Source organism: Mus caroli, unplaced genomic scaffold (assembly GCF_978045245.1).
Source record: "Mus caroli unplaced genomic scaffold, Mus_caroli_1 scaffold_15, whole genome shotgun sequence".
NCBI classification, from domain to species: domain Eukaryota; kingdom Metazoa; phylum Chordata; class Mammalia; order Rodentia; family Muridae; genus Mus; species Mus caroli.
Window position 1 is genome coordinate 29,565,090 of NW_028227270.1, and position 27,961 is coordinate 29,593,050.

The 27,961-nt window shown below is 42.1% G+C and overlaps 1 protein-coding gene across 3 annotated transcripts in view; it reads right to left on the reverse strand.

The window, feature by feature from the left end:
- Positions 1-367: 367 nt before the first annotated feature.
- Acot12 (acyl-CoA thioesterase 12) overlaps positions 368-27,961 on the reverse strand; it is a 41,632-nt gene continuing 14,038 nt past the window's right edge. The window contains exons 1-14 of one of the 3 annotated variants that reach the window (XM_029468242.2): positions 26,566-27,229; positions 26,126-26,186; positions 23,649-23,750; positions 20,623-20,758; positions 13,949-14,105; positions 13,239-13,358; positions 12,470-12,620; positions 11,862-11,917; positions 11,518-11,581; positions 10,559-10,642; positions 7,558-7,691; positions 5,838-5,966; positions 4,465-4,591; positions 368-4,230 (exon numbers count right to left, since the gene is read on the reverse strand). In XM_029468242.2, the coding sequence (XP_029324102.1) occupies positions 4,081-4,230; positions 4,465-4,591; positions 5,838-5,966; positions 7,558-7,691; positions 10,559-10,642; positions 11,518-11,581; positions 11,862-11,917; positions 12,470-12,620; positions 13,239-13,358; positions 13,949-14,105; positions 20,623-20,758; positions 23,649-23,750; positions 26,126-26,131 (1,416 nt within the window). In that variant the 5' untranslated portion in view covers positions 26,132-26,186; positions 26,566-27,229 and the 3' untranslated portion in view covers positions 368-4,080. Of the gene's footprint in view, positions 4,231-4,464; positions 4,592-5,837; positions 5,967-7,557; positions 7,692-10,558; positions 10,643-11,517; positions 11,582-11,861; positions 11,918-12,469; positions 12,621-13,238; positions 13,359-13,948; positions 14,106-20,622; positions 20,759-23,648; positions 23,751-26,125; positions 26,187-26,565; positions 27,230-27,961 lie in introns of those variants that run through there. The other 2 variants (XM_021179871.3, XM_029468243.2) reach the window with 2 other exon arrangements.

Consider the following 27,961-nt stretch of genomic DNA (forward strand, 5'->3'; position numbering starts at 1 on the left):
AAAACATATTCTAGCTTATTTTAATTTTCTTAAAATCAGTTATTTCCCACTGGCGGCTGGCCCCAGGGTGCTCACGTTCTGATCAATTTTCACATTTTTCCTCAAGATCTCTTTCTATGACCGAGGTGAAAGGAAAGGTGCTGTAGAGAGCAGCTCAGTTGCATGAAGAAAGCCAGGCAGACTAAAGAGAAATGAGGCTGCTTTTTAAACCCAAAACCTTTCAGTCTTGTTAGAATCACTGGAAAACACCTTTAACGCTGTAAAAATACCACAACACTCAAAAGGGAAAACCTACCACAATCCCCTCTCTTTTTTTAACCAACCCAGTTGTGGGCTTTAGTAAAAGGAATGAAGACAGGACAGGGGCTTAGGAGCATAAACTTGATGTGTAATCATGAATGAAAAAAATGGACGTGGGGCTTGGTCAACTGTTAATATTTCTGTGTGAGCAATTATGACGATTAGTGACTTTATACAGTGCTTCTCTAATTATGTAAAGCAGAGCTCGCTTCTAATGAAATCTGCATTTAAGTGACTTCCTTTTTTGATCTTTAATACCCCGTTTTTATTTTATTCTTTGAGAATTTTATATATTATACAACAAAATATGAATATATCCACACCCTGTCTCCCCCATCCAGTTCCTCCTGAATGTTCCAAACACTCCACTGTAGGCTTCATGTCTTTTTTTTTTAATTTAAATAACACACTAAGTCCAATTAATGCTGTCCATGTGCATGGGTGTGGGGTATGGATTATGAGCAACCTGTCATAGCAACCCCCCTATAAAAAGAGTGAGTCTCCCTTCCCTAGGAGAAATCACCCACCAATAGCCCTTTAGTGGGGCCTTGTGAAATGCTTCCTCATCCCAAGTACAACCTTTCTGTCCCCATTCCCCAGTAGGCTGACATCTGCTGAGCCAGTCAACTGCCTACTTTCCAATATCCACATTTGCTTAAAGCCTGGGCACTGGAGGGAAATGTAGTCTTTCAGTCTCACTTGGTTCTCTGCTTTTCCTAGAATGAGCCAGAAGCATTGCCCTTGGGAGTTGTCTAGGACTGATCCTTTGGTGGCTATGGTCTCTGTCTCATCTCTCTCTGTCACTGTCTGTCTCTGCCTCTGCCTGTCTCTCTGTCTGTCTGTCTGTCTGTCTGTCTGTCTGTCTGTCTCTCTCTCTCTCTCTCTCTCTGTGTGTGTGTGTGTGTGTGTGTGTGTGTGTCTTTGGTGTGTGCTCAAGTGTCTCTAGTCACCATAAATCAATCCTCCAAGTGCCCATCTTTACTTGCCCAAATAGCAGGTCTTCTAACATTGCATATCATTTATTCATTTATGTATAAGTACATTCCAACTGCTTGCAGAAGCTGCAGAGCATAGAAGTGCCTAGCAGAGGGGCTGGAGAGATGGTTCAGTGGTTAAGAGCACTGATTGCTCTTCCGAAGGTCCTGAGTTCAAATCTCAGCAACCACATGATGGCTCACAACCATCTGTAATGAGATCTGATGCCCTCTTCTGTGGTGTTTGAAGACAGCTACAGTGTAGTTACATATAATAAATAAATAAATAAATCTTTTTTAAAAAAAAATATGCCTAGCAGAAAAGATTGCAGTGGAATGAATGGGAAGGCATGGCCCACAAGGATAGCTCACTGTAAGATAAAGGGGCTCACAGCCAAACTTGGTGACATCTGGTCAACCCCTGAGATCCACGTGGTAGGAGGAGAGAACTGGCTTCCACAAGTTGTTCTCTGATCTCCCCCAATCATATGATCACATAAAAACCAAATAAATTAAATGTCATAAAAAGGCCTTTAGGACAACGCAAAGCCAAGAGCTATTGCACTTCACAGTGAATGCACTGTAACATTGTTTTGGACACTAGGTTTAGTTTTGAAACAGCCAAAGACCGTAGCGTGTTGCTGTCTCTTCCTGTAACATGTTCTGATAAAGACAAGGGTTCCTAAAAAGGAACATTTCAATTTAGGATGTGCTGAATGATCCTGAAACAGCCAGGTAGCCGGGCTCCACACCTCTGCTCAGAGGCATGGAAGTGAAATCTCTTAGGAAGGTTAGAAGGAGTTGTTTGAGGTTGTGTGAAACTGGGAAAGCGGCAGGACCTGCCTGTTCTCTAGGACTGGGACAAACTGAACAGACCGTGAAGATGGGCATGTCCTGTGCCCAGACCAGCTGACACCAACCTTGTGCAACCAGCAGTACTTGAAAGGGGGCTGAAGAACTGCTTTTATAAACTCATTTAGTTTTAAGGCATTTGTGAGGGTAACGATGTCCATGTCATCTAGCCAACCCAGTGTGCCTGTCACTCCACCAGCCACTGTCTGGGGATAGCCAATGGAAAATTCTAGAACTAAGTAAGTTATAAGTGTTTTCCTGCAGCACTTTGTGTGGTGTGTTGAAATTAGTCCTGCCTGGAGAATGAATGATCATCCTCACATCCAACGGATCCATGTTTTCCCTGCCTGTCTGTTTGTCATTTAATATCCCTGTCACACAACTGCAGTGCTCCTGTTCAAGATAGAAGGCCAACCATAGCTAATGCTGCCTCACAGTGTACAAGATTCCTCTCAGCTTAGCTCATCAGTACCTGTAGGCGCGGTGCCAACTCTACTCCCCTCAGGAAGAAGGGAGAAAGGTAAGCCCAGCATACTAAGACATTTTGAGAGGGAGCTCATATCCCCAACTTAGCATAAGTGCATTGTTATGATGGCTCAATTTTATTAGAGGTTATTGCGAATCTCTAATTTATCAACTAGACTTCATCCAAAGTAGGCAGTATGGAAACAAACCTAGGACAAGTGACAATGTTCTGAGAGTTTATACCCATCCTGGGTAAGGTAGATCCTGCAAACTGGAGTCCATACTGTCTCTATGTCTCACGTAAGCTGGCTAAAGTTACTCAAGTATTTCTGTTTCTGTTCAGGAAAACATTTCAAAACCTGAATTCAAAGACCAAGCCTACGCAAATAGCATTTAAAAGCCTCTTCATTTCAGAAGTCTGAAATGATAACACTAAGTTACAGCGTCTTATAAGCCCCTTATTACTAAATCTTTTACCTTTTAGAATTAAAATATTTCCTGACGTTGTTTTTTTTAGTTCTAGAATGTTCTATGCTATGCATTACTCTTATAATATATAAATAGTAATTTATAAAATTAGAACGTGGTCTAAAGTTCACATACAGGAGAACCTTGAGACAGATAAGTAAGATTAAAAACTGTAACCAGCCTCAGACTATTTGAGTGGGCATGTGGGAGCAGCAGGGGAACAGAGGCAGAGATCTGGTGAGATTAGCCCAAACCTGTCTCCTGCTCTCAACCCTGATGGAGATCCTCTTCCATTTGTAAAAGTCATCCTTTGAAGGAGGCTAACCTGACACATTCTGCTTGGTGTACATCATGGTGTAGAATGATAAATGTTGACGTCTAGGAGATAAAGTACTAATGGAAGAGATATGAAGACGAGGAGCTCAGTTAATATTCTCTCTAATATCACACTTTACAGGTGCTTGGCATGTGCGTGTATAGAAATAGATACTAAATTGGCCACCTACCTGGAATATATGTAAAATGACAGAAGTGAAGTCATTCCTATTTTAAAAACTGATTGAATTCCATTATGTTTTAATGCTTCCTAATTTAAAGTTCTAAAACATGGAATATATCTTCTCAGAGACTCCTGACAAAGGTGTCTGCTGCCCATGGACTAATATTAAACACTCATCAGGTTTTAGCCCACCATTTCATGGTTTATAAACTCATCATTGCAGAATACACATCGAGCTTCTGTAATCCGGAACCATCTGTGATAGTGTTGACTAATTTTGTGCCATTTTATAGATCATGTGATATTGTATCCAGGAAATTTCCAAGTGTTGGTACAGTAGAGCTTTAGAGATCTTGTAGTTTGGCTCCAAATCACCAGAATACACTTTGTTTTTTTTTTATCTCGTCATAACGGCATTTTGCTTAGGCTGATATTAAATCATTGTATGGCCCCAAAGCTTGCCACATAAAAAGGCTAAGGACACATTTGGAATTAAATTACAGGTAGTTGAGAGTTGACCATTTATAACACACTTTTAAGTCCATCAGGAGTGGCATTCTCTATGAATTTTATACAAGAGGCTGCAGCTTCCTCAATGGATTTTGACCAGCCACCAATATTGCCAGCAAAGTAAGGGAGGATGCTGTCTGACATCTGGTTCAGGTAAGCTACCTGCATCAAAGAGAAAATACAGTATGTTGAGTTTTTATTGACTTGGAGAACTTTCAAGTAAGATACTGAAAATGTTGGTGAGTGAATCTGGAAGGAGTTAAGAGGAAGGAGTTAAGGTCCTTTAGAGAGGACACACATTATAAGACTGTGATGAATAGGAGATCTGGGGGAAATGAAGAGATCTTTCCATAGCCATGAGAATGAATTAAGACACAAATATTTCATCAAACATACGGTGCACGAATTGCTGTCGACAGCCTGGATGAGAAACCCAGCACAAATGACCTCGCTTCTGATGTACTGTGGAGATGGCGGGACAAACGGCAGCACAACTGACCTTAGTGCCACAGTGTAGGTGTTGCTGGAAGGTAAGAGCACACATTCTAACTCTGTAGGAGTGGTTGTTAGACAGGGCAGTTCTACAGTAACTGACATTTATTAATCTAGTTTCCTGGTTCTGAGGATTAAATTCAGGGCCTTCTGCATGCTAGACAAGTTATCCAGTGTTGGCTACATCCTCAATTCTTGGGACAATCCTATTGTCTCTGCAGGAGTAAGGTCAGAAAACCAGACTTGTCTGGATGAGTGTTCCACATCAAAACCCCTTCTCTATAAACCTAGAGCATCACAGGGCTGGAGTTGCTCAAGTTGTTCTGTGCCCTAACAGGTTGTGATGTCAGTTTCCTGTCATTTTTTAATTAAAAAGAAAAGCAACATTCAAACAATAAACTGATACAAGAGACTCAGAAATAAAAGCATCCCTTTGGTCTGCTCTAGCTCCAATCCTATTCCCTGCCTTGTGGATGACTGTTCTTACTTAACTTTTGCTATGCAGCTCTCTATATTTTATTAATGGATAGAAGTAGCATTACCAAATACACACATATAGATTTGTTATACAAACATAATCACTTTGCAAATATAGCCCACAACTTGATTTTCCCACCTAATGATAAACATTTTGAGACATTTTTATATTTGTGCTCCAATGACTTCGTTATCCTTGTTAGAGGTCACACACTGGTCTGGGTTGTGAATTTATCATCATTTATAAGATCGACATCAATTTATTTGCCCTATCCTTTGACATAATAGAAAATGCTATAGTGAGCACCTATGTACATTAGTTCATATGTGTGTTGGAGATTTTCTGGGGTGCCACTCTTTGGATCCCATGCTCTGTGTGGTCCGGCGTACATGAGAAGGCCATATTCAAATTCTGGATCATGGCCCCAGCACACAATGGACCAGCTTAGATAGCTAATACATCAAGGCCTTTGTGACTTCTCAGTCAACAAGTAGTCACCATTCCTCTTGCTGACTTTATTGATAACAAGGGGTAGGTCTTGAAGGTTTTTCAGATATTGAATTTAATATCTGAGCAGAAGAAAGCTGCTTTAGAATGTCCATGGGTCCTTTCCACCCAGATCACAATACATGAATGCATATCAAAATGGGCACTAAAGATTCATATATTTAAAACCAAATGGATGAAATGTGATTGAAGATTAGAACGCCATCCATGATGGCTTTCTTGTCTTCACATCCTTTTGTTTCCAGTCTACAACAGACAGAGCAGAGATGTCACATGAGCCAAATATACTCACTCGTCTTTGAGGGGCTTTCTTCGTGACACAAGCACCACAAAGTCCTTGGGTTTGTCTCCATTTACCACCGAGCAAGTGATGTAATATATCTGATCGTCCTCGCTCACCTGGTCTATAACTTCACAAGATCTGTGTGAACAGGACAGTATTCAAACACATGCTTTCTACCTGCTAGAATACACTCTGTTTAGTTATTGGCATGACCTCCTTCTTGACATCAGTATTCACCTGTTGTGCTGACCCATGCATGCTCTCACGCACACACACACAGACACACACAAACTTTGCTTGAAGGCTGACTTTGGAACAAGCTGTTTGTTCAGAAGAAGTAATTTTGCATGTGATAAAGGTACCAGCTACCTGACTCCAAGGTCCATTTCCCTCAAAACTCCAGAGGAAGGTAATAATCTTTTCACAAAACTATTTTTTTCTAGGAATAGTAAAACCTGTTGAGGACAAACGGGCTGTAAAGCAGGGGATGCCCAAGCCCAGAGGAAAGAGTGTGCGGGGAAGAACAGCAACTAAACCACTTGCTTTTGAGTCTCGGGCACTGTGTACTGGCCATACTATGTCAGACAAGTCATATTATTATCTCATCTGTATGATGTAGATAGTACTGTCTAGGGGGTCATTGTGAGAGTTAAGTGCAAACACCTCCTGCAGACCTGAGTGGTAAGTCAATAGACAAGACAAGTTAGCTGAGTTTAAGTGAATTAACTGGCTTCTCCATTTATTCATATTTCATTTAGATGGAATGCCAAGAAAACAGAATTGTGAGAGAGGAGTATGAAAGAAGTTGTTGAAAGGCAAGGTATCTTGTCTTTGAGATGCTGCAGTGCTCTGTATCCTAGGAGGCTAGGCCTGAGTGTAGTCTGTCACTGCAAAATATAGCATACAAGGCTCAGAGCTCCGTAGTCATCCCTAGGACTTGTGGCAACACCAAGACCTTTGGTGCTCAAGTCCCTTTCATACAGTGACACAGTACTTTTATTATAATGTATGCATATCCTTCAGTATGCTCTAAGTCATCTCTATGTCACTTCTGTAATGCAAATGGTATGTTGATATGTGCTATCCATATATGTGCTATATATATATGTGCTATACATATATGTGCTATATGATTTAAAGAACCACGTAAAAGGAATCTGTTCATGCTTGATGCTGACGCAACTCACACACACACACACACACACACCTCACCCTTCATCTAAAGTGTTTCCATATGCAGATGCAGGGGAATGGGAGCAGGGCATGGCTGATCACACAGGGGAGCAGCAAGCATCATCTTCCTCCAGGACTCATGCTAGCTCAGCAGCGGCTCACTGAGACTCATGACTTGGCAGGAAGAGGGTTCTGGGAAGATTTTGAATATCTCCTCAGAAGCCATGAGGCCGGGGAGTGAAGCAAAAGCGTGTGTGCTACAGAGCCTGGCTGAGCTGGATCTCAGAAACAGGAACAAAATCAGCTTTGAGGTTGTCCGTGATATCACAACAGATGTGGACTACCAATGCTAACTCAATACAGATGAGAAACAGAGGAGTGTAATAATTGTTTTTCTTTTACGTCTCATGAAGCAGCTTAGGCAGGACAAGCTCTAAAACTTCTCTACATTTCTGAAACAATACACCGTGCACCAAGCAGTGGAGAACTACAATTGAAGTTATCGTTCCCACAATGTCAGGCTTGATGAAGAAAAGACATTTAAATTTGTTCTTACATGTAATGGGGGTCCCATAAAGGTCGCTTTGTGAGGTCAGACAAGAGATGATAAGCTATGTGGGCTGGACTGCCCACAAGCTTTTCAACCTTAACAGATATGGCATCTTGCTCCTCCAGGGTATATATTTTTATCTAAAAGATAGGAAGAAAAATTAGAAGAGAAAAAAAATATTGTTTACTTTAAAGACACAACACAAACACACACACACACACACACATTTATGCACACACATGAATGGGCAGTCATACATCCTTGCCTGTACCAGGTAAGGCATCTATGTGGTCAACAACAATCTCACTTCAATCTTGGATGCTAGTTCTGTGACATCCAAATAATACATGGGCTAGTTAATTTGCATCATGTTTTGCTGTTGTTGTTAATGAAAAATAAAGAACAAAAGCTTTTCTCTCTTGCTTTCTGTGATATTTCCTGCCTCCACACACTAAAGACAGAGAATAGCACAGGATGCTACACCAGTCCATGTCCCCTTTACCCTAAGACTGGATGGCAGTACTCTCCCAAGATATCAGGCATGGCTTCGAGTGGGCTAAAGGAACCAGGAAACAAACCAACTATCTCTAGGACAAACAATTTCTCAGAAGAACCCACAGAACATACTTCTTTAGTGTTATTTGCTTTCTGAATCCCAAGTCCAAATTCTAATATGTAATATCTCTTAGATAAGCAGTAGTCACTTGACATATTCTAAAGTACTAATGCCATTTCTGTGGCTCTGAGCTCCCTCCTCCTCCTCCTCCTCCTCCTCCTCCTCCTCCCCCTCCTTCTCCTCTTCATTCACCAAGAACACATTTTTATTCTGCTCATTTTCTCCATTTCTTTCAGGGTGTTTTGAAGTTAGTGTTGAAAATTTCTATGTTATAATCATTACCATGGCAACAGGCTGTGAGAAGACAAACATGAGGTTAGGACTCCAACCACAGGAATCAGGCAGTTGGAAAGAAATCAAGCTGTGATGAGCTGGTCTCTATTGAATCATATATCTGTGTCTAAACATAATATCATCCTTGCAACTAGACTAAAGAAACAAGAAATCTCAACTACAGTAGCTTAGGCAGCAAATAAGTGACTACCCACATATGTAAACACATTCCTTCCAAGCCTTGTATATCTTTAGTTCCAGCCTAAAAAGAAAGACCTAGCCCAGCCTGTGAGCACTTGATGAATACAAACAAATCCAGGTAGAATTCCACCTGGCTGCCTTCAGCACAGAACCTAAAGAAGACCTATTGGTGTAAATCCAGAGAGGAACTTGGAGGCCAGGTATCTCCAGACCTGGCTCTCTGTGCACAGCCAAGCCAGTGGAACTGGCCTTATAGTTGCCTTGGGATTACCTGCTTTGGTGAATCAGGGTGTAGGGACAGATTGTGCTATTGGGCCAAACAGTTGCTTAGAGTTTCACACTCCTGCCCACAATCCCATGATAGAGTCCTAACCTCTTATACCTTGTAATATGACTTTATATGGCAATAGGGTCTTTGCCAATATAATTCACCTAACTGAGGTTGTATTGCAATACAGTAGACCCACTATAACTGATGTCTTTATAGAGAAGGGAAGCTAGACACAGACATGCACACAGGGAGGACACCATGTGGAAATGAAGATAGTGATGCACCTGCAAGCCAAGGAGCCTGCTGACCAGCACTGCTCTAGAAGCTCAAATGCTTAGAAGTCAAAGCCAGGACTAAAATTGACAAAGAGTAGCCTTAAAATTTACTTATATTCCAAGGTGAGAGGCCTGTCTGACTCATCCACACTGAAACACAGAGGCATGGCTGAAGTCAAGATGGGACAGCAGGTACAAAGTTGGACTGTCCCAGGACAGTGGGACACCTGGGCATTCTGGTTTTTTGTATGGTGTTTCACTAATAGTAAACAGCAGTCCACAGCAAATGTTTCTCCGAAGCTGGCAATCCTGATCGTCTTCCAAGTATCAGGCACTACCATGGTCTGGGAATAGAGGTTGAGCAAAATGTCCCCTAGAGCTTAGAGTCTAGTACTTGTAAGCACTAGCTTGCAAGAGTCTTCCAATATACTAAATTTATGGCCCCAAATTATACACACTTATTTCAGTTTGATAATATGTAAAAATTGTAGAAGTTGCTAAGAGAGATAAAAAGAATCAAGACAAGGAAGGCTTCCTTCTTGCAAGTCTTATTTATTACCTTTTTGGGAAAAAGATAATGGAAAACCTAAATTTCAACATAACATTTAAATATCAACTCACAGTAATTGTGGAAGAAACATCACAAGACAGCTCAACGTCAAATTAGTCTTAGAGAAGTCACGATAAAATGAGCTACCGAGGAGAGAAGTTCCTTAAGTCAGAGAGGATTTTGGAGAAGTATGTGTCCTAAGCTCACTGGAATGGTTTGTATATGGTTGGCCCAGGTCACTGGGATGGTTTGTATATGGTTATCCCAGGTCGTGACACCATTACGAGGTGTGGCCTTGTTGAAGTAGGTGTGTCACTGTAGGTGTAGGCTTTAAGACCCTTATCCTAGCTGTCTGGGAGCCAGTCTTCTCCTGTTTACCTTTGGAATAAGATGTAGCACCATGCCTGTCTGGCAAGCCATGCTTCCACCTTGATGATATTGGACTGAATCTCTGAACCTAAGCCAGCCCCAATTAAATGTTGTCCTCATAAGAGTTGCCTTGGTCATGGTGTCTGCTTACAGCAGTAAAACACTGATTAAGACACTCACCAAGATCTTCAGGTTTGGGTGGCTGGAGGTGTGGAGGAGAGCATGAGAGGCAAGAGATAGGATGTGAGAACACAGGCCTGCCAGGACCGAGGAGTGTGTGGGACAGGTGTGGAGTTCCATGTCACCCAGCAGAGAGGTTTATGGCTAGAACGAAGTCCATTTTCAAAAAGTGTTGCACCTTGAGCACAGCAGCAAGGAGCCCTCAGAAGCATGGACATCATGCCAACTTTAATTTGCTGTGAACAGGAGCAGCACAAACCCTGGACACTTACCTTCTCCAAGGTGGTGGTAATCTCCCAACCGCTTTTGGATGCCAGATTTTTGAGAGCTTCCACATTGGTGTTACTTAGGGATCCCTAAAATGCACACATACAACAGTGAAGCTATGTGTTCAATATATAGGTTTGGGAGTCAAGCGTTTTCTGCTTCAGTAATGGCCAGTGTCAGCAGGGGTATATATTGAGCCAAAGTGAAAATGTTGAGAATAAGGTAAACTACCTACTGCTAATATCTAACTTCTGTCTCAAAGTCAGATAGGGTAACTATGCATGCATCAAGTGTGTATGTGCCTAGACCGTACCCTGAACCAAAGCAGATAGATGCCCTTCAGTGCAGCATATAACAATGTGTGTGACAAGTGAACTTAGACCCCACATTAGATTTTATTGTCAAAAATGTTTAAATGACTAATCCCGTTTTAACATTTAATTCTCATTTTAGGTATATGGATATTTTGCTTGTATGCATGTCTAGGCACCACATGTATATAGGGCTAGTGAAGGCCAGAAAAGAGCATCAGCTCTCCTGGAGCTGGAGATACAAATGGATGTGAGCCTCTGTGTGAATTAAACCTGGGACCTCTGGAAGAGCTTCCCATCCTCTTAACCACTGAGCCATCTCCCCAGCCCCAACTAATCCTTCTAGCTCCATACAAGCTCAAGTTTGTAAGTAGATCGCTCATTGCAAATCAAGGCAAAACACCAGGGGAACATCACATGCCAGCTCATGGCATAACGTCCTGGGTCAGAATTTGGGAGCTGTTCCCAGAGTTCAAACCCGACAGTAGAATTACCAGTAGCTGCTGACTTGTCTAACATGGTTTAGAATGGAGGGTTATGAGGTTCGCCTTGTCATCTAAGCCATGCAGGTACAACCTGGACCTATTAAACCAGTCAGCTTCTGCTTCTGTGATGATGTTTACAAGAAGCATTGCAAACCATAAAACTGTTACCTTTTTGCTTATATCCCACTGTGCACTGAGTGGAACTTCTTTCTTGTGGGAAATAACATATTTCCTGAAAAGAATTAAAATATTAAGGAACAATTTTCTTCTTATGCTTCATACGTGACCCATGATAATTTCTTGATTTGCAATCAGCCATTTAACAACATTCTCTTTGGTGGGAGAATCAGGAAGAACCATTTTCCAGGCTGGGCCATTTTTAACTTTTAGGAAGCATTAGGCCCTTTCCTTTCAAATTATGTGGGTGCAAGGACCCCGGGCAGTGGCTCTTTGTTGAGTCACTTGTCAGGTAGAGAAAAGCCTATGAGGTCCTCATACTCTATATCCCTTACCTGCCTAGGCGAATTCTCCTCCGTGCGATGGCTCCCTGGTAACGGCGAAAATCATCCTTTAAGGAAACAGTAAAACCAATCAGTTTCTAACATTTTGGTCCTGTGACCCTTAAGTATCCTTCCCCCAGATCAAATGGGGCTCTGTGTCTCTGTGACACTTCCTGGCGATATCTGAGCCCCTAGGCGACTCTGATGGCTCTTTTCATTTCCTATTCAAAGGGGAGATTATATTAATTTCTGCTACTAAAATCACACAGGTTTCACTCTGGAGGTTTTTAGAAGAGGTGAATATTAGCACTAAGTTGATTCCTGACCCATACATGTGGTGCAGCATCCAGAACAGGATGCCCACACACAACAGTTAGACGCAGAGAGGGGACACATAAAACACGTGCCACACAGCAGCTGTATAGAGAGGTGCTCAGGGATTTCACCATCACAACCCATCACCAGAGAGATGTGGGGTGGAAAGGGAAGGACCCACTGGACTTAGGCATAGAAGAAAGCAAACCTCTTTCGAAAGCTGTGGAGATGGCTGGCAGTGGGAAGCTGCGTGAAACTCTGTGCCCACGGGTCTGATCACTGAAGCTTACGTGGTGACAACTGACCTTTGAAATGGGCTGGATTCTGGGAAAGGTGATGAGTTTCTCCTGGTCGTCAACAGCATTGTAAATGAGAAAAGCGCTGTTGATGTGGCGGCCTCGACCCTCGGCCCACTCCTGACAGTCAAAGGCCTCAACACGCACTCCAACTTCCACACTGCAAGGATGCAGGGTGGTGGGCAAGGAGGACTGGGGCATGGCTGGCCTCCCCTGGCCTCCCCTGGTGATTCTCCTCTGATGTCATCAAGTCCCTACACCCGCTAAAACCTGCTAGGATGGTATTGTAGGAGGGTTCCCATTTTCTTCTCCCACTGGGGTAATGGGGAAGGTGAGTTGCATTGTGCTCAAAACATGTTTTCTTCCTTCAAAACCATAGTTCTATGGTTTAAAAAAATGAAGAGCTGAAGTTTGGTAGAAAAGAGAGATACTCCCCGCCCCCTTTTATTTTACATCAAAACGAAGAAAAACACTACAGCAGGCCCATGATGGATGCTGACAGGAAGGACTAATAAGTATGCAAAGATGGCAGATACCATTTGGAACCATCCTGAGCCAGCTGGATGTCCCAGCACCCTATGGGGCAAAACAACTCATCACAATGTCCTGAGTGTGAAGAGAGTACAAGAAGGACAGAAGACTGTGTGGCCGCAGACTGAGTGAAGTTTAACAATAATTCGAAGGTGTTGTGATGTAGCTCCTACCCTGCCCTCCCCAACTGAGGTGAGAACACAGCTTATGCTCGACTCTGAAAGTGTGCACACCAAGCATACTTTACCTGTTCTGAAAGGTGTTGTTGACTATGGCACTGAAGACAAGGCGGTCTCCAACTGTGGACGGTCCCCGGAATTTAAACATATCCACGGACTTCAGAGAGGGATGCCCATGACACAGGCGGCTAAGGGAACAAGGAGGGGAGAAAAGAGGCGATGGCCATCTTCCTTAGTATTCTCAGAAACAACTGCTTTGTGGAATGGCTTCCCTAGACAAGCAAGCAGCCTGTTTTCTAAGTAAACAACTCCAATGACTCGAGAGAACTATGTGTGGAGAGGATCTGCATACAACCTCAGACGTTTAGGCCAACAAACTGGGCATTGCATAAAGATGTCTCCTTGGCATTGTTCTTGTGCTCAGTGGAAGTCCCTCCCAAAGCAAATGAATGCTTTTTGTTGTCATCAAGTGTCACATTCATCTTGACACCTCCTGATGAAAGTCCTAGGACACTGTGAATCAGGGTAGGGCATGAGTGATGACAACTGGCAGCCAATACTGGTCACACTTGTTCCTCAGCATCCCTGTTCAGTGAATTTATCCACAGATCAAAAACCAAATTTTTCCTTGATGGAAAAAATTGCCTGGGTTGATGCACAAAGCGAGAAAGGCTACAAAATATACATTTCACAGGTTTTGTGCTATTTTAGAAAGGAAATATGCTTCAAACCACTTCCACTCTGCCCCTAGCCCCATGCTAGGGCCAATGCTGAGAACCTTGCAGAAATGGTGGCGACTGTCTCCATCCATGCCATGATCTGGCCGCCAAATGTGTTTCCGTGATGGTTTGCGTGGGGCGGAAGGACAAGCTCGATGCTCTGGACAGAGGTGCCCCTGGTGGTGGCCGTTCCTTCTTCTTCATTACAAATGGGATCTGCGAAGTGACCACAGAGACAGTGGGGTCAGCCACGGGACCTTGTCTGGACTTCCCCTTCCCTGCAGCAAACACAACTCTGACACTTTCAGAAAAATGACATTGTCCTTAAAACCTTACATCAAGGACGTTGAGTGGGTTACTATTCTGTAGAGTGGCCTACCTCTGAAAAGCATCACTTCGGCATTTTGGGTTGAGCTAACAGACCAGGAGGGCCCTTTAAGAGACAGGTCTACAAATCCATCAGAATTTTTATTAAAGTAATGATTCCATTTAAATTGGTGCCTTTTGTGGTGGAGAAGGACATGGGAGGGCACAGAAGGGTAGACATTTTGATGGAGGCATGTCATTATTTTGTTGGCAATGATAGTTTTACTGCTGTATGCCAATGCACAAACTCAGGCTGCATGCTTTAAATATGATCCACCTATCATATGTCAATTAAACTTCAGTAAAGTCACTAAAGTAAAGAAGTCTGAAATCTGAGGGGCCACCAACACAATGCTGCTGTGGGGAGGAGAAAGGGGCCATGCCAGGTTAACAGAGCTCAGCAGGCAGTGTGTTCATGTAAACCCAGCTGTTATTAACAGGAAATGAGTCATTCCAAGAGCAATTTCTTCTAGTTGATCAGAGCTTGGCTCTAGGCTCCTTTAGCTCCACTTCATAAGGAGACTTTTAGATCATAACTAATTGATGATCTATTTCTTTTATGTTTCCCTTCCTTCTACTGATCATTCCAGTCCTTTGCTTAAAATGTGGCAACAGCCCCTTTGCCCTACATGAACTCTCAGATCCTTCCTGTGAGTACAAGCTTTCTCTCCCCATCGAGCCCATGTGACCATCAGCCTCCCCAGCCAGGCCTCCTCCTCTCTTTGCTGTGCACATTGGCCTTTTATCAGTTACTGTCAAGAACATTGTCTTTGAAGTCAGGGTACTTCCACATGACCCTTCTGCCTGTTGCACCCAGCCCTACCTTTTCCTATGCCTTCTCCCACTTAACTTGTCTTCCATCCTAGATCACACCGTTGATCTCAGAGATGCCTTCTTTCTACAAAAATCCATGGTAACTGGGGCTGGGAGGCAGTGAAGCACTTGGTGCACAAACTTGAGAACCTGAGTTGGATTCCCTAGAACCCACATGTCAAAGCCAGGTGCTGTGGCGTGACCTTATAACCACAGGATTAGAGAGGCGGCACAAGGAAAGTCCCTGGGGCTTGCCATCCGGCTAGTCTAGATGAATCTGGAACTGATAAGTTTCTGGTTCAGTAAGAGACTTGTCTCAAAAAAAAAAACCTAAGGCAAGGAGTCATTGAGAAAATACTACTATTGACCCACTTCCACACACATGAGCACACATTTTCATGCACACTTGCACACACATATGTACACACTCAGGTAAAACTATATGTATATATGTGCATCCACCAATATGTGTGTTGGTGTGTGTGTGCAATGATTAGCCATGCTAATTTTTGCAATACCCGCACTAACAAAGATTTGTTGAATGAATAAAAGAACTTGACTTTGCTCAGTCATTCCACATTGGGATCCCTACTCTTAGTAGATTACCTCAAGGAAATGCTATGGCCACACTGCATCACATAAGAAACGGCTGCTGCATATGCTAGGTCTCATTCCTCTCCAGTATTATCAATATGCGAGTTCTCCAATTAAGTGGGTGTGAAATAGTATATCATGTTGGTTATAATTTGCATTTCATTGAGTACTAATGAGGTCCAACACCTTTTCATATGTACATTAAATATCCTTGCTATCTCTTAATTAAATATCTATATCATTTGCTTCTATCCCACCTCTGGAAGTTCAATTAACAAATGTTAGATTCTCAACACACGCTCACATACAAACAGACACACATGCCATTTATATATCTTATTTCTTTATTTTGAGATGGAGTCTTATCTATGCAGCCTAGGATGTTCTTAAACTCCTTACATGGCTTTAGTCTATTTTATGTCTTGCCTGTTTCACAGCCTCAAACTTGCAGTGATTCTCCTGCTTCAGCTTTCCAAATGCTGGGGTTACGGGCATCATCCACCATGACCAATTATGTATCTATGTTGATAGACACTCTCCCTGTTTCTTTGTCAAGCTTTTTAGATCATCTCTTTGTTCTTGAATTGCACATTTGATTTGCAATCATTTTTCATTTAATTAAGTACATAATGCTACTGTGCACTGACTCCAGGACCTCACGGCTGATAGGCAAGCACTCAACTTCTTTGTTTGGTTTTTGGTTTTTCAAGACAGGGTTTCTCTGTGTAGCCCTGACTGTCTTGTAGCCAGGCTGGCCTCGAACTCAGAAATCTGCCTGCCTCTGCCTCCCAAGTGCTCAGTTTAAAAGCGTACGCCACCACTGCTCAGCCACTCAACTTCTTATATGAATACTTCATACTTTATGAATCGTAACTTCTAGATCTTTGGGTCTTATTGATTTTAGTCCCTTCTGAGATACACACACACACACATATATTAAAGTCCTATTGCCTGGAAATTATCTGAGGAAACTGCTGAAGCTGGATTAAAGTCTCTTAAGTCTCTTCTCCACAGTGTTGTTGTTTTTTTTTTTTTTTTTTTTTTTGTATTCTGTATTTTGTATTTTTTGTATTTCTTTGATTGCAGCAAGGCTTAGAGTATGGTCCACATCATACTAAAGTTCACATGATCCCCTTCTACCGAGGAAGCTTGTGGATTTCCAGTACCAAGTCTGCAAGAAGAGAATCTTCGGACTGGATTCTCAAAGGGAACGATTCCCCCATGCCACCAGGGCACCTGCCAGGGCTCTCTCTGAAGGGGCGGGGACTGTATGTGGACTAGGGGTGGGTCCTTAGGGGATTACAGCCTCCCATGACTTCTGGGTTCACCCTTAAACCTACAACAAGTACCTGGGTTTTCCTACTACAGTCTGTGGCGTTGGGTACCTGCAGGTCCCAGAGTAAATGCAGGAGGTAGAACAGCTTCTCTCTGCTATTTTTGTGTTCTCAAGCCACTGTTGATGTCACTGCTTTCCTTTCTTTATGCCTGCTGAGACGGGCTTGCAGCAAACTGTAGATTCTCCCCAGATATCAAGTCTACTACATTGCTATAAACAAAACTGGTTTGTTTTCTGGGTGGTTTTTGTTGTTGTTTGGTTTGGTTTTTTAAAATACACAAAATCCTAACCTCTTCTAACTCTAAATTTATTTTCAGTTGTCTAAGTATTATTCTGAACTGGATCTTGCTATTCTGTACAAGCTGGCTAGCAGCTCCTGAGTTCAGTGATCTTTCGGCATCAGCCTTGAGAGTATCTGGGATTCAGGTGGATGTCACCGTTCCCTGCTCTCTGATTGCAAAATTGATTTTATTAGATGGGATTCTAAAAACAGGATGAGTTGGTGATGATTGAGATATTTTCAGTTTAATATTGCTTGTCCAAATGGTATTGTTTTATCCAGAGGAAAACATTAACTCTGTTTATTTAAAAATGCCTATAAATCATATTATAAAGTGATAAAACTCTAAGTGCCTGACTATTTAACCGCTGCACTAGCAGAGCATATGCATGGCTATCAGAGCATATACATGGCTATACATAGCAGCTGGGAGGAAGATTTTCTCTTTACCTGTACGTCTTCCCATGCTTTGGAAATTCCTACCCTGCACATGCACTATTGATTTTTAAGTGATTCTAAAATAATTACAAAATAAAAATTTAATAGGGGTCTTAAAAATCTGAGAAATTTAAAAAAAAATTAGGCAGTTTCTTCTTTTCTGAAGAGTAATGAAAGAAAAAGTCACTCCCTTCCTGTGAAGACATAGGCAGCACACACAGGACCACTGGGGAATCACTCCTTAGTCAGGTATCAGCTGTGCTGCGTACGCAGAAGTACGCGGAGGATCAGTATCTTGTGTGTGGGAGTGTGTCTTCTTGTAGATAAATGTCAATCAATGGGGAAAAGTCCAGAGAACAACTCAGGTTCACAGACCTGACTAGAGCTAAATCTAGTTAAACACACCTTATTCTGCAAGCCACATAATGGAGTTCAGTGGCTGCCCATGACTGTTTTAAATTCCATTCTTTCATCATCTTGCTTGGCCAACTTCACATTTGTTCTGTATTACTTTTTTAGATCAGAAACTTTGACCTGAACTCCAGTCACTTTATTCTAGCTCTTGTTTTCCTTGTGCACATCCAGAGGGATCAACCAGGGCAAGGCGCTGAGGGTTTGATGTTGTACTGACAAGTTGCAATTCAAATAGCCCAAACCTTAATTCTCCCCAGCTCTCAGTGATTCAGGGGTACAACAACATATTCCGATCAAAACCTAGTCTCATCTTTCCACTTTTCTTATGAAAATATAGAGGCTGGAATCAACTTGGCCAATGCTCTAACAGTGTTCATTTCCTTCCTTCACACCTCAAAGAATGAAGAGTTCTTAATCAGTCTGACGTTATGATATTATAGATCCCATAGTTCAGTAAGGACGATCTGTCTACCTTCTTTTAGAATGTGTTTTCTAATTTCAAACAGTCTCTCTGAGATCTAAGGCTGGAAGTAGACAGATCACATGCCCTATCACACCCTGAAATGTCTTTCTTTAAGAAAAATTGCTTTTAAGGGCTGTATCATTGGTGACACAGGAGTTAGTAATATTTCCAAAGTAAAGCTCAAGTTGATATGACAGAGTTAGGTTAAATGTTACTTCATTGAGAAGAATATAGGATAGTCTGTGTTCTGATAAGTTCGGTTAAATCAATAAGAAACACTCGAAAAACAATCTCTAGTTCTAAACTGAAGCAAGCACTAAATGGCCATGAGACTTTTACCTAACTCTACTTCCTTCTTGTAGCTACTCCCTCAGTCCCCCACTGGGCCACAGAATCTGGACTCTGTGCTCCTTCAATCACTGTCTACATTATTTTAAAATGACTCATGTGTCTGCAACTAGGGTATGAATATTTTAAGTGCAAAGGTCTTGCATTGTGTTTGCTTTCTTATGGGCAAGCAGGTAGGCAGTGATACATCTGTCCTACATGGAAATAAACAGTCGAGTGCTCTTTATTTCTTGATGCTGGGTGTGAAGAGGCCAGACATCCACAGGACAGACCATGAGCTCATCCACAGTTGCAGTCACACTCAGCTCCTCCAGCAAGCACTGGATCACCTGGCCAATCCTTGGCTCAGCCCAGGGCTGCCTTTTCCCTCACGAGAACTCTTGCTCTAGAGTTCTCATAAGTCAAAAGGCTGGAAAATTACCCTTGAGACATTGATGTGATAACTGGAGAGGGAGAAGCAAATTCTTCCAAGATTTTGGATACACACAGACTTTAGAACTTTCCTCTAAAATTACCAGAGAATCTTGTGACTCTTCCGTAACTTTATTCGTACATTTCCCTTAAAAACTCACATGGTTTAACTGCCCAATAACAGAGGCTTTTTTTTTTCGAGACAGAGTTTCTCTCTATAGCCCTGACTGTCCTGGAACTCACTTTGTAGACCAGGCTGGCCTCGAACTCAGAAATCCACCTGTCTCTGCCTCCCAAGTGCTGAGATTAAAGGCATGCGCCACCACCGCCCAGCTAACAGAGGCATTTTTTAAAAAGCAATGACTATGTGACAAGGAAGGCCAGTGAAGGTGGGGTAACTGCGAAGACTCATTGAGAGCCATGGAAAGTACCAGCATTTTCCTGAGGCAGAAGAGAGGAACTTTGTCATCTCATTTGCCATCCTGGAGTTGCTGTGCTGAGAAGACAAGGTGCGCTTGGGTTGATGGCCTTTTTTGGCTTTGTTTTTTATTAATGGTTGTCTGGTCTGCTTTAGAGATGTTCTCACAGTTCAGATATTTCAGTCCTTAGGAAAAATGTATTTGAAACACATCTTGGAACTGAAACCATCTTTATAAAGAAAGAGACTCTTCTTAGCTCTGTAATTTAATGATAAAGTCTCTGCTTACAAAAGCATAACTGATAGTTGCTATCACTGTTTATGAAGTCAGCAAGTCATACCACCATTCAGGAATCATGAAAAGCAACATCAACATGAACACTCTTACTTCCTTAAAGCCAACTTCTACTTCAGCAATGACCATATCAACCATCCCAGTCAGCCTGGAATCACAATGAAGTTTACTGTCCTGGAAAGCAATGCCCATTTACCCTGAGGGCCATGAAGACTGAACTGGATCCATCTTCTCACCTACCCAGTGGGTTCCTGTGTAGTTGTCCCATGACCTTGGTGATACCTCCTGGTCAGCATGAGGCCTCCAGACTTCTGACAGTCTACCTTCTCTTTGTCCTCTTCCTTCCCCTCCCCCACTCTTTCCTGGCTTAGTGCCATCCTTTGCCTTCCCTTTCTCTCTTCTGTGCCCTCCTTCAGAGTCAGTAGACGTCGAATTTCTGTGAACCTCTCTAGTTCTCAGGAATGGCTCGCTTCATCTCCCGTCTTGCACATGTGCTCTAGAAAAGCCCCCTTCCGGCACCATGGCCATAGAAAGGTCCAGTGTGTAGACCTACTCACCTCTGAACCTGCTGCTTTCCTTCATAATGTTGCTGAAGGTGTTCTCATGCTGCAATCGGACTTTCCTTCTCTCCGAAGCCAGATTGTGCTCCACTTGCTCTTGCTCCGTTTGAAGCAGGACAGGTTTTAAGTGAACCTAGAGGAAGAAAGTTTATCTTCAGTTTCGTCATTCACTGCCTCCTTAAATTATGGGTACCCAATGTGAATTTTGCAAAAGCAGATGCCACACCATATGTTTTTTTGACTCAAGTAAATGGAGTGTTTATCGGTGATTCCATGAAACATTCTGGCGAAAACCTTTCTTCAAATGTTTCAATTAGAAGGCCAAAATGGGCTTTGTTCTTTCCCATTTGAAAGCTGCATTTTTTATTTTTCTCATTTTATAATTTTTTTTCCAGTGGAATTATAGAGTACAAAATTCTATAAAATATGAGATCAATAAATGAGGTGTGAGATTATAATGCCGCTGAATTGTTATTATAATTTTCCTGTCTTTTACAAAATTAAGACATCAGGGGGAGGTAATAAAGGCATTCTAGAGAAAACTATCTTGAACCAAGAGATAGTCCCAATATAGATATATCATCAAAACAGTCTCTAATAGGGAAACAAAGAATCAATATGTTATCTTAACACTTCAGCTGCCCTACAGAAACCCTGGATGCAACAGAGTCCAGGCTCCAGCTCCACCAGAGATGCTCACATGCTGACTCTATGTGGAAAGATCTTGGCAGCTCCAGGATACCTCCAGTCTGAACTTCACCCTTCACCCAGATAAGGGTGAAAAATCTAGTGACTCTTAATGTGCTGTTTAAAGTCCAAGGCTCCCTGCGTTGCCTGTCTCGGTTGTTGGCATGCGTAGGTTGACCATGACTCTGCCTGAGTTGCCTATCTCAGTTGTCAGGAACATGTACAATGACAGTAGCTCTGCATTGTCACAGTTTGGTTGCGTGGTCAGCAGAATATATTAGGCGGCCTGGGAAATTATAGCTAGGCTCCTCTGAAATGAAGACCCTGGCATCCATCATGATGTGTCCTTGTCCACAAAGTACATTGTGTGTGCCTGAAAAGGAACTGGAGAGCAAGTGCTGCCTGGCAGATGAAACCCTTTGAAGGTGGCTGGGCTATCCTTTTCCCACTGTCTCATTCTCTTCCATAGAATTCAGTATTATGAGTCCTGCTAATTACTTGGCCTGCTTAACTGCTGAACTGAATCTTGTTAATCATTGCCAGTTTTATCCTGGGATGAACTCATTTTGAACAGAGATCCTGCTATTTCTTGTGGTATACAACCACAGCCTTTCACATCTCTCTACACACTACACTACCGAATGAGAAAGTACCAACTGGAAAATGAGTTGATCTGAGAAAGGTGCTTTAGAGTTTATGTTGACTGAAGTAGCCAGTTACAGTAGCACCATTGTCTCTGTAGAGAAGGGACTGAGATGTCCTAGCTTGAGCCTCTTCCAATTGTTCCTAAATCCAAAATGAGAGATTTGAGGCTGAAGGGGGGAAAGATGGTCTCTTCTTCCAGGTAAAGCAGTGAGTGGTGATGTATCCATCTATTTGCTGTTGAGTATGGGAGCCCTGTACCCAGTCCCATAACACCCTTACTCTGAAAAGTCTAAAGATTTTCAGATTTTCAAGAAGAAACTAAAGCAAGACCTCTTTTACTGCTTAGATTTTCATAAACTTAACATGTCCAATTTATGGCCCAGAAAGGTGCACTTTTTAGATAATTTTTTATTAGGTATTTTCTTCATTTACATTTCAAATGCTATCCCAAAAGTCCCCCATACCCTCCCTCCCCCACTCCCCTACCCACTCACTCCTACTTCTTGGCACTAGTGTTCCCCTGTACTGGGGCATATAAAGTTTGCAAGACCAAGGGCCTCTCTTCCCGATGATGGCCAACTAGGCCATTTTCTGATACACATGCAGCTAGAGACATGACCTTCTGGGGTACTGGTTAGTTCATAATGTTGTTCTACCTATATAGGGTTGCAGAACCCTTTAGCTCCTAGATAACTTAAGTAAGAGATGTGCTTTTCAGTTTGGACAGCAGCATCCTTGGGCAATGGGAACTTGCCGGCAGCACATTTAATATGAGGTGTACAGTAGAGGACTCCAGGTGACTTCTGTGGGGTCACCTGCCAGCCAGGGATGGCGGTGCTCTAGCCCTTCTGTGCCATCAGCCCAGGTTTGGAGCAGATGCAGAGCATGGTTAGTGACCAGCTTCTCTGGCTGCAGTGGAAGCCTGGCTTTGTCCCAGCTGCGTTGGCATAGGGGACACTCTGAGGAAGAGCTCAGACATGAGGGAGATGTGAGCAGTAGACCTGGCCATTGGGAAAAGATTAGGAGAAGTCACTTCGCCTACTCTTTGACGATTCTTGAGTGAAATACTCACATAATAATTTTAATTATTACATTTTTCAAATGTGTTGATTTCCCCTAAATAGAAGCAATAAAAAGAAAAGGTGGCATCCTAAATTGCGGTAGATCTGGACTCTGGCTGGCTGGAAGCTGGTCAGTGTAAGAAAATACAGTATTTCTTTGAAGAGTGTTTTCAGACCCGATGTCCTAAAGTTTATTTTTAAGCTCACTGACTCAGCATCTTTGACACTTTACTGAAGATCTACAAAAATGACTGGACCACGACTTTCAACTCCTTGCTGGATATTTTCCTGCTTTAAAAAAAAATAGTTAAACTTAATTTTAAACTCCATAACCCAAAAAAGAACTAAACCGGTAAGCGATATTTTTGAGAAGTCGACATGACTTCCGATGCTTTAAAACACTTTTTGCCTCTTTCCTAAATTTGGTCCTTTTATTTTTCTTTAAGGTGTTGCTCTCACAAGATGTTCTTGTTCAGTTCTATTACGTCAACACAGAATAATACCAATAAATATCAATAAGTAAAACATCTTGAGCAAGTGAGTCTTGCAGTGAGAAAAAAGTAACTCTGAAGCAGTTGTCCCTCTGTCCCTGGCTCACAGGAACGCTATCTGCTCACACGGGGAATGTACCTTTTCTTTGCCGACTGGCTTAGCTACAAATGTAGAGAAAGCCACGCAGAGGAGCTTCTGGACGCCCGTGAACTTGTCCTGGACTATGACCTTGATACTGATCTGCAGGGACGGAAAACAAACCGTCAGTCACCCTGACAATAGAGTCAACTGCGCCACACACGGCTCCACACTTGTCTTTCAGTTTTTAAATGGCATAAGCATTTTAATTTATCTTTGTGACATGACAATCTCTACACTAGGACAAATGAAACTCTTCTGACATTAGGAATACACACAATTACCATGAAAAATATGTGGGATCTAGCTATTTAGAGTATGCTATATAAATCTATTACTCAGAGGAAATATTTATTAACTTCTAGGTTAATTTTCTTCCATATACACATAGGTTATACTACATATACACAACGTAGTATTGCACACACACACATGTAATATTGCACATGTTTTTTAATGTGTATATGCTCATCAATGTTTATATACATCATAAATTTATCATGTTGCATTTGGAGTTCTGCATTCTAATTCTTTTTTTTATTTTTAAGATTAATTTATTTTATGTATATGAGTACACTGTAGCTCTACAGATGGTTGTAAGCCTTCATGTGGTTGTTGGGATTGAATTTTGTAGGACTTTGCTCGTTCCGGTCCAAAGATATATTTATCATTATAAATAAGTACACTGTAGCTGTTTTCTGACACACAAAAATAGGGTATCAGATCTCATTACGGGTGGTTGTGAGCCACGATATGGTTGCTGGGATCTGAACTCAGGACCTCTGGAAGAGCAGTCAGTGCTCTTACCCTCTGAGCCATCTCACCAGCCCTACATTCTAATTCTTAACAAAGTTTGTCTTGCTGCAATAAGCATTTTAGAATCATATTACTGGTGAATCCGTTCTCAAGAACAAGATACCTGCCAGAGAGGAGCTGCCACAGTTTTTAACCTTTAGTCATTAGGTTTTATACCCCATGATAATGGGCACAGAGTTGCCATGCTAGCTGCAGCTTGGTTTCCTCCGTTTGTCTTCTTCCGGGACACTCAGCAAGTAACCGAAGCATTTTGTGAGGATGTTGCAGTGGTGTCTCTCCCTCTGTGTGAAGAGCCCTGAAGCTTACTCTGCAGACTTGCACTCCACGGGAAAGAAGTCTCAGATTTGGTATAATAAACACTCTCCTCATATCTCAGCCAGATAAGCAATGCTATCTTCTGAGAATAATGGGCAAGCTGGGGTATCTCAGTTCAGCACTGAGTAATGAATGATAAAGTACATGCATTCCTCCATCCGCACCAGGAACACCGTGTACAAAAAGAACCAATAACCCATGACTCACCTTAAGTCACTTAATTCAAAACAGAAATTAGCATATGCATGGCAAATCTTACGTGAGCTGGATAATAATGAACCCAATATAAACCAATTATTCCTCACTTCTATAAATAACCTACACCCACATAGATTTTCATGTTAGGGAAACAGACAAGGAAGCATAAAATAAAAGATCAAACAAGCATAGCTACAGCTCTGGAGTGGTAAAGTCCAGACACTATCAGCTACCAGGACAGTGGCCTGAGATATGTGTAATGGACAAGTGCCCAGAGACAGGGCACGAGGAATTCACTGTCTTAGGGAAGAGCAGGTAAGACTGGAGTTATACTCCATGAAAAGAAGACAAAAACAAGATAAGAGGAAACAGAACATAATATGGCCTTTTCATGCTGAAGGTAACTCCCAGATGTCTGTACCAGAAGGGACACCCAGTTCTGCTGAGTTGAAGAAGCAGAAATCAAACAGATCAAGGGATCTGAAATTTTATAGGATACCATAAAAGAGATATCTACATAAAGAGAGAATTCTGGAAATATGCATATAGTCTTCTTGGGTCTTTGGGTTGCTATCAATCTGAGCGTGCACAGCATGAATCTCACAAAGCTAGACCAGAATAACTTCTGAGGAACCTGCATCACATTAGGGAGTGGGAGGTGGATATTTTTAGCTCTCCCACACTGCTAGGAATCTTCTGAGTTCTCCCTAGGCAAGACCTCACTGGACATTCATAGAGCCCACAGAGGACTTCGACTTACAAGAGGCCTTTTACTGACTAGTTTTCATTCCAAGGGGAGAAGGTGTGTAAGGTGATGGAGACACAGAGTTTAGGTAATAATATTGCAAGAAGAAGTAAGAAATAGATCTTTAGTTTTCAAAACACCATAAGAACACCCTTCCATCTTGCATGTGAACTTTGCCTGTATCCTACAGTAGCTGCTGTCACCCTGAGCTTGAGTGGCATGGCTGAGTGGGGGAACATCAGCTCTTTAGTATTCCATTGTGTGTCTGACTACAGATTTAAGGGCTTTCTGAAACTCAGGATCCCTATCAGATGGAAGCTTTGCTCTGAGCATTGAGCTGTTCTCTAAAAGCAATGAAGACATGAGCCCCAACACGCACACCTAAGAAATGGGTACCACTCACCTCCATGCTTGTGCTGAATGCCCTAGTCACTTTTGCTCTGATGGTGATAATTTGTCCAATTCTGTTTTCAAAAAGAAAGAAAGATCTCAGTGATCCTAGCACATTCCATTTTAGACTTCAAGATTTAGTAGACACATTCGGCATAAAGCAATTCCACCCCGACTTGTTAATAATACACATGTATCAAAAATTCAGGTTAAAACTAATAGCAAAGGTAGGCTTTCAGGATGGATGTTAGCCATTCAAGTCATGCTTATAAGGTTAACAGACTCCCTCTAATCAGAAAAGAGCTCTTACAAGGTGACCCTACCTGCAATAAATACTTTTTGTGAGTAGCTGTTGTTCCCCATAGAACATTCAGATAAGCACACAAGTAGACCTGTACCACTGATGTTTACTTTAAAACCTTAGCTAATAAACAAACAGACCAGCAAACATACAGAAACAAACCAGGCCATTGGTCAGTCCTTTAGGTAGACACAGGTCCTCAGAGCTGCTCCTCAGCCCATCGACTCCCAACTGCTACTGTAATTCTGAAAACATTGAGGTCAAGTGTTTGGGTCACTGATCTCTTCATCTTAGCAGAAGTTAAAAAGCTGTCCAGTGTAAACTCCTTTGCCGTCCTCACCCCACCTGATTCCATTGGAACCACTTTGTCACAGGTCTCTTCATACTCATATTTGTGGGCTCAAATCCATTGCCTTGTCTCCTTCCAGCCTGTGGTGTCAGCTCTTACCTCTCTCAGCCTTCAACCTCTCTGCTTTCCTGATTTTGTCTTTCAGGCAATGAAAATAGTTTAAGGTTCTTTCTCCTTCCAAAATCTTTTCTTTCCATTCTCATTTATCTGCACACTTGACTCTCCTGGAAGAGTCGCGGGTCTTTCTAATTTATATTGTTCACTGAGTTTTGACTAACGGTGCCACGGAACTAAGGTGTAGAGAATGAGTCAGGGCTGCTGAGTTTGATGACGGAAGGTTTTTTCTGAGGTTCAGATACAGAAACACACCAAGTCCAAAGACATAGAAAAGAACAACTGAAAATTCACTAGCAACAGAAACCTTTGTCTTTAAATAAAGAACTGTCCTCAGTGTGCCACACCAGTGACAAAATGAAGGTTTTATTATGCTGTGCATGCATCAGGCAGCATGCCAAAGGCTCTGAATCATAGCAATAACCCTGTGTGGTCAACATGATTCCCATTTTATTCTCAACAGGAATTGGGCTTCAATGGTGTCATAGCCAGCAACTGGCTGGGCCACAATTCAAACCCTGCTCTTATCTGAGATTAAAGCCCTGGAAACATGGTCCTACTTGGGCTCCTAGAAAGGACAGCAATTAATTCTACTTTAATCACAGCAGAGAGACTTATTTAGCTATATTAAAGACAGTTTATGAGGTAAATCAGATGCTTTTCCTGGAAGAATGACCATATCTACTAAACGCCTTTGTGCACACATACATACTGTGCTCTATACACTGTCTCTCTCATAGTCTGTAACAATACAGGCAGAAAAACCAGAAGACAGGAATTTACATATACACATACATATATATCTTTAAACAAGAAATTCTTGTGTTGAAAATCTGAATAAATCAGTTTTGCAGTATACTTTTCTTAATGTTTAGATGAATTTAAGTAATGTAGAAGGTGATAAAGGTCCTACAAAACCCTCACAGATGGAACTTCGGTCACAAATGTCCTATGCCTTTGCATTTCAACTAAGCAGTTCTGTTTTAGGCATCTAGTCCCAAAATACACTAGTAAAACTGTAAACATGCAGCCCATAAATCCATATATTGAAGTATTATCTGTAATAGCAAAAGCAATTCAGCATT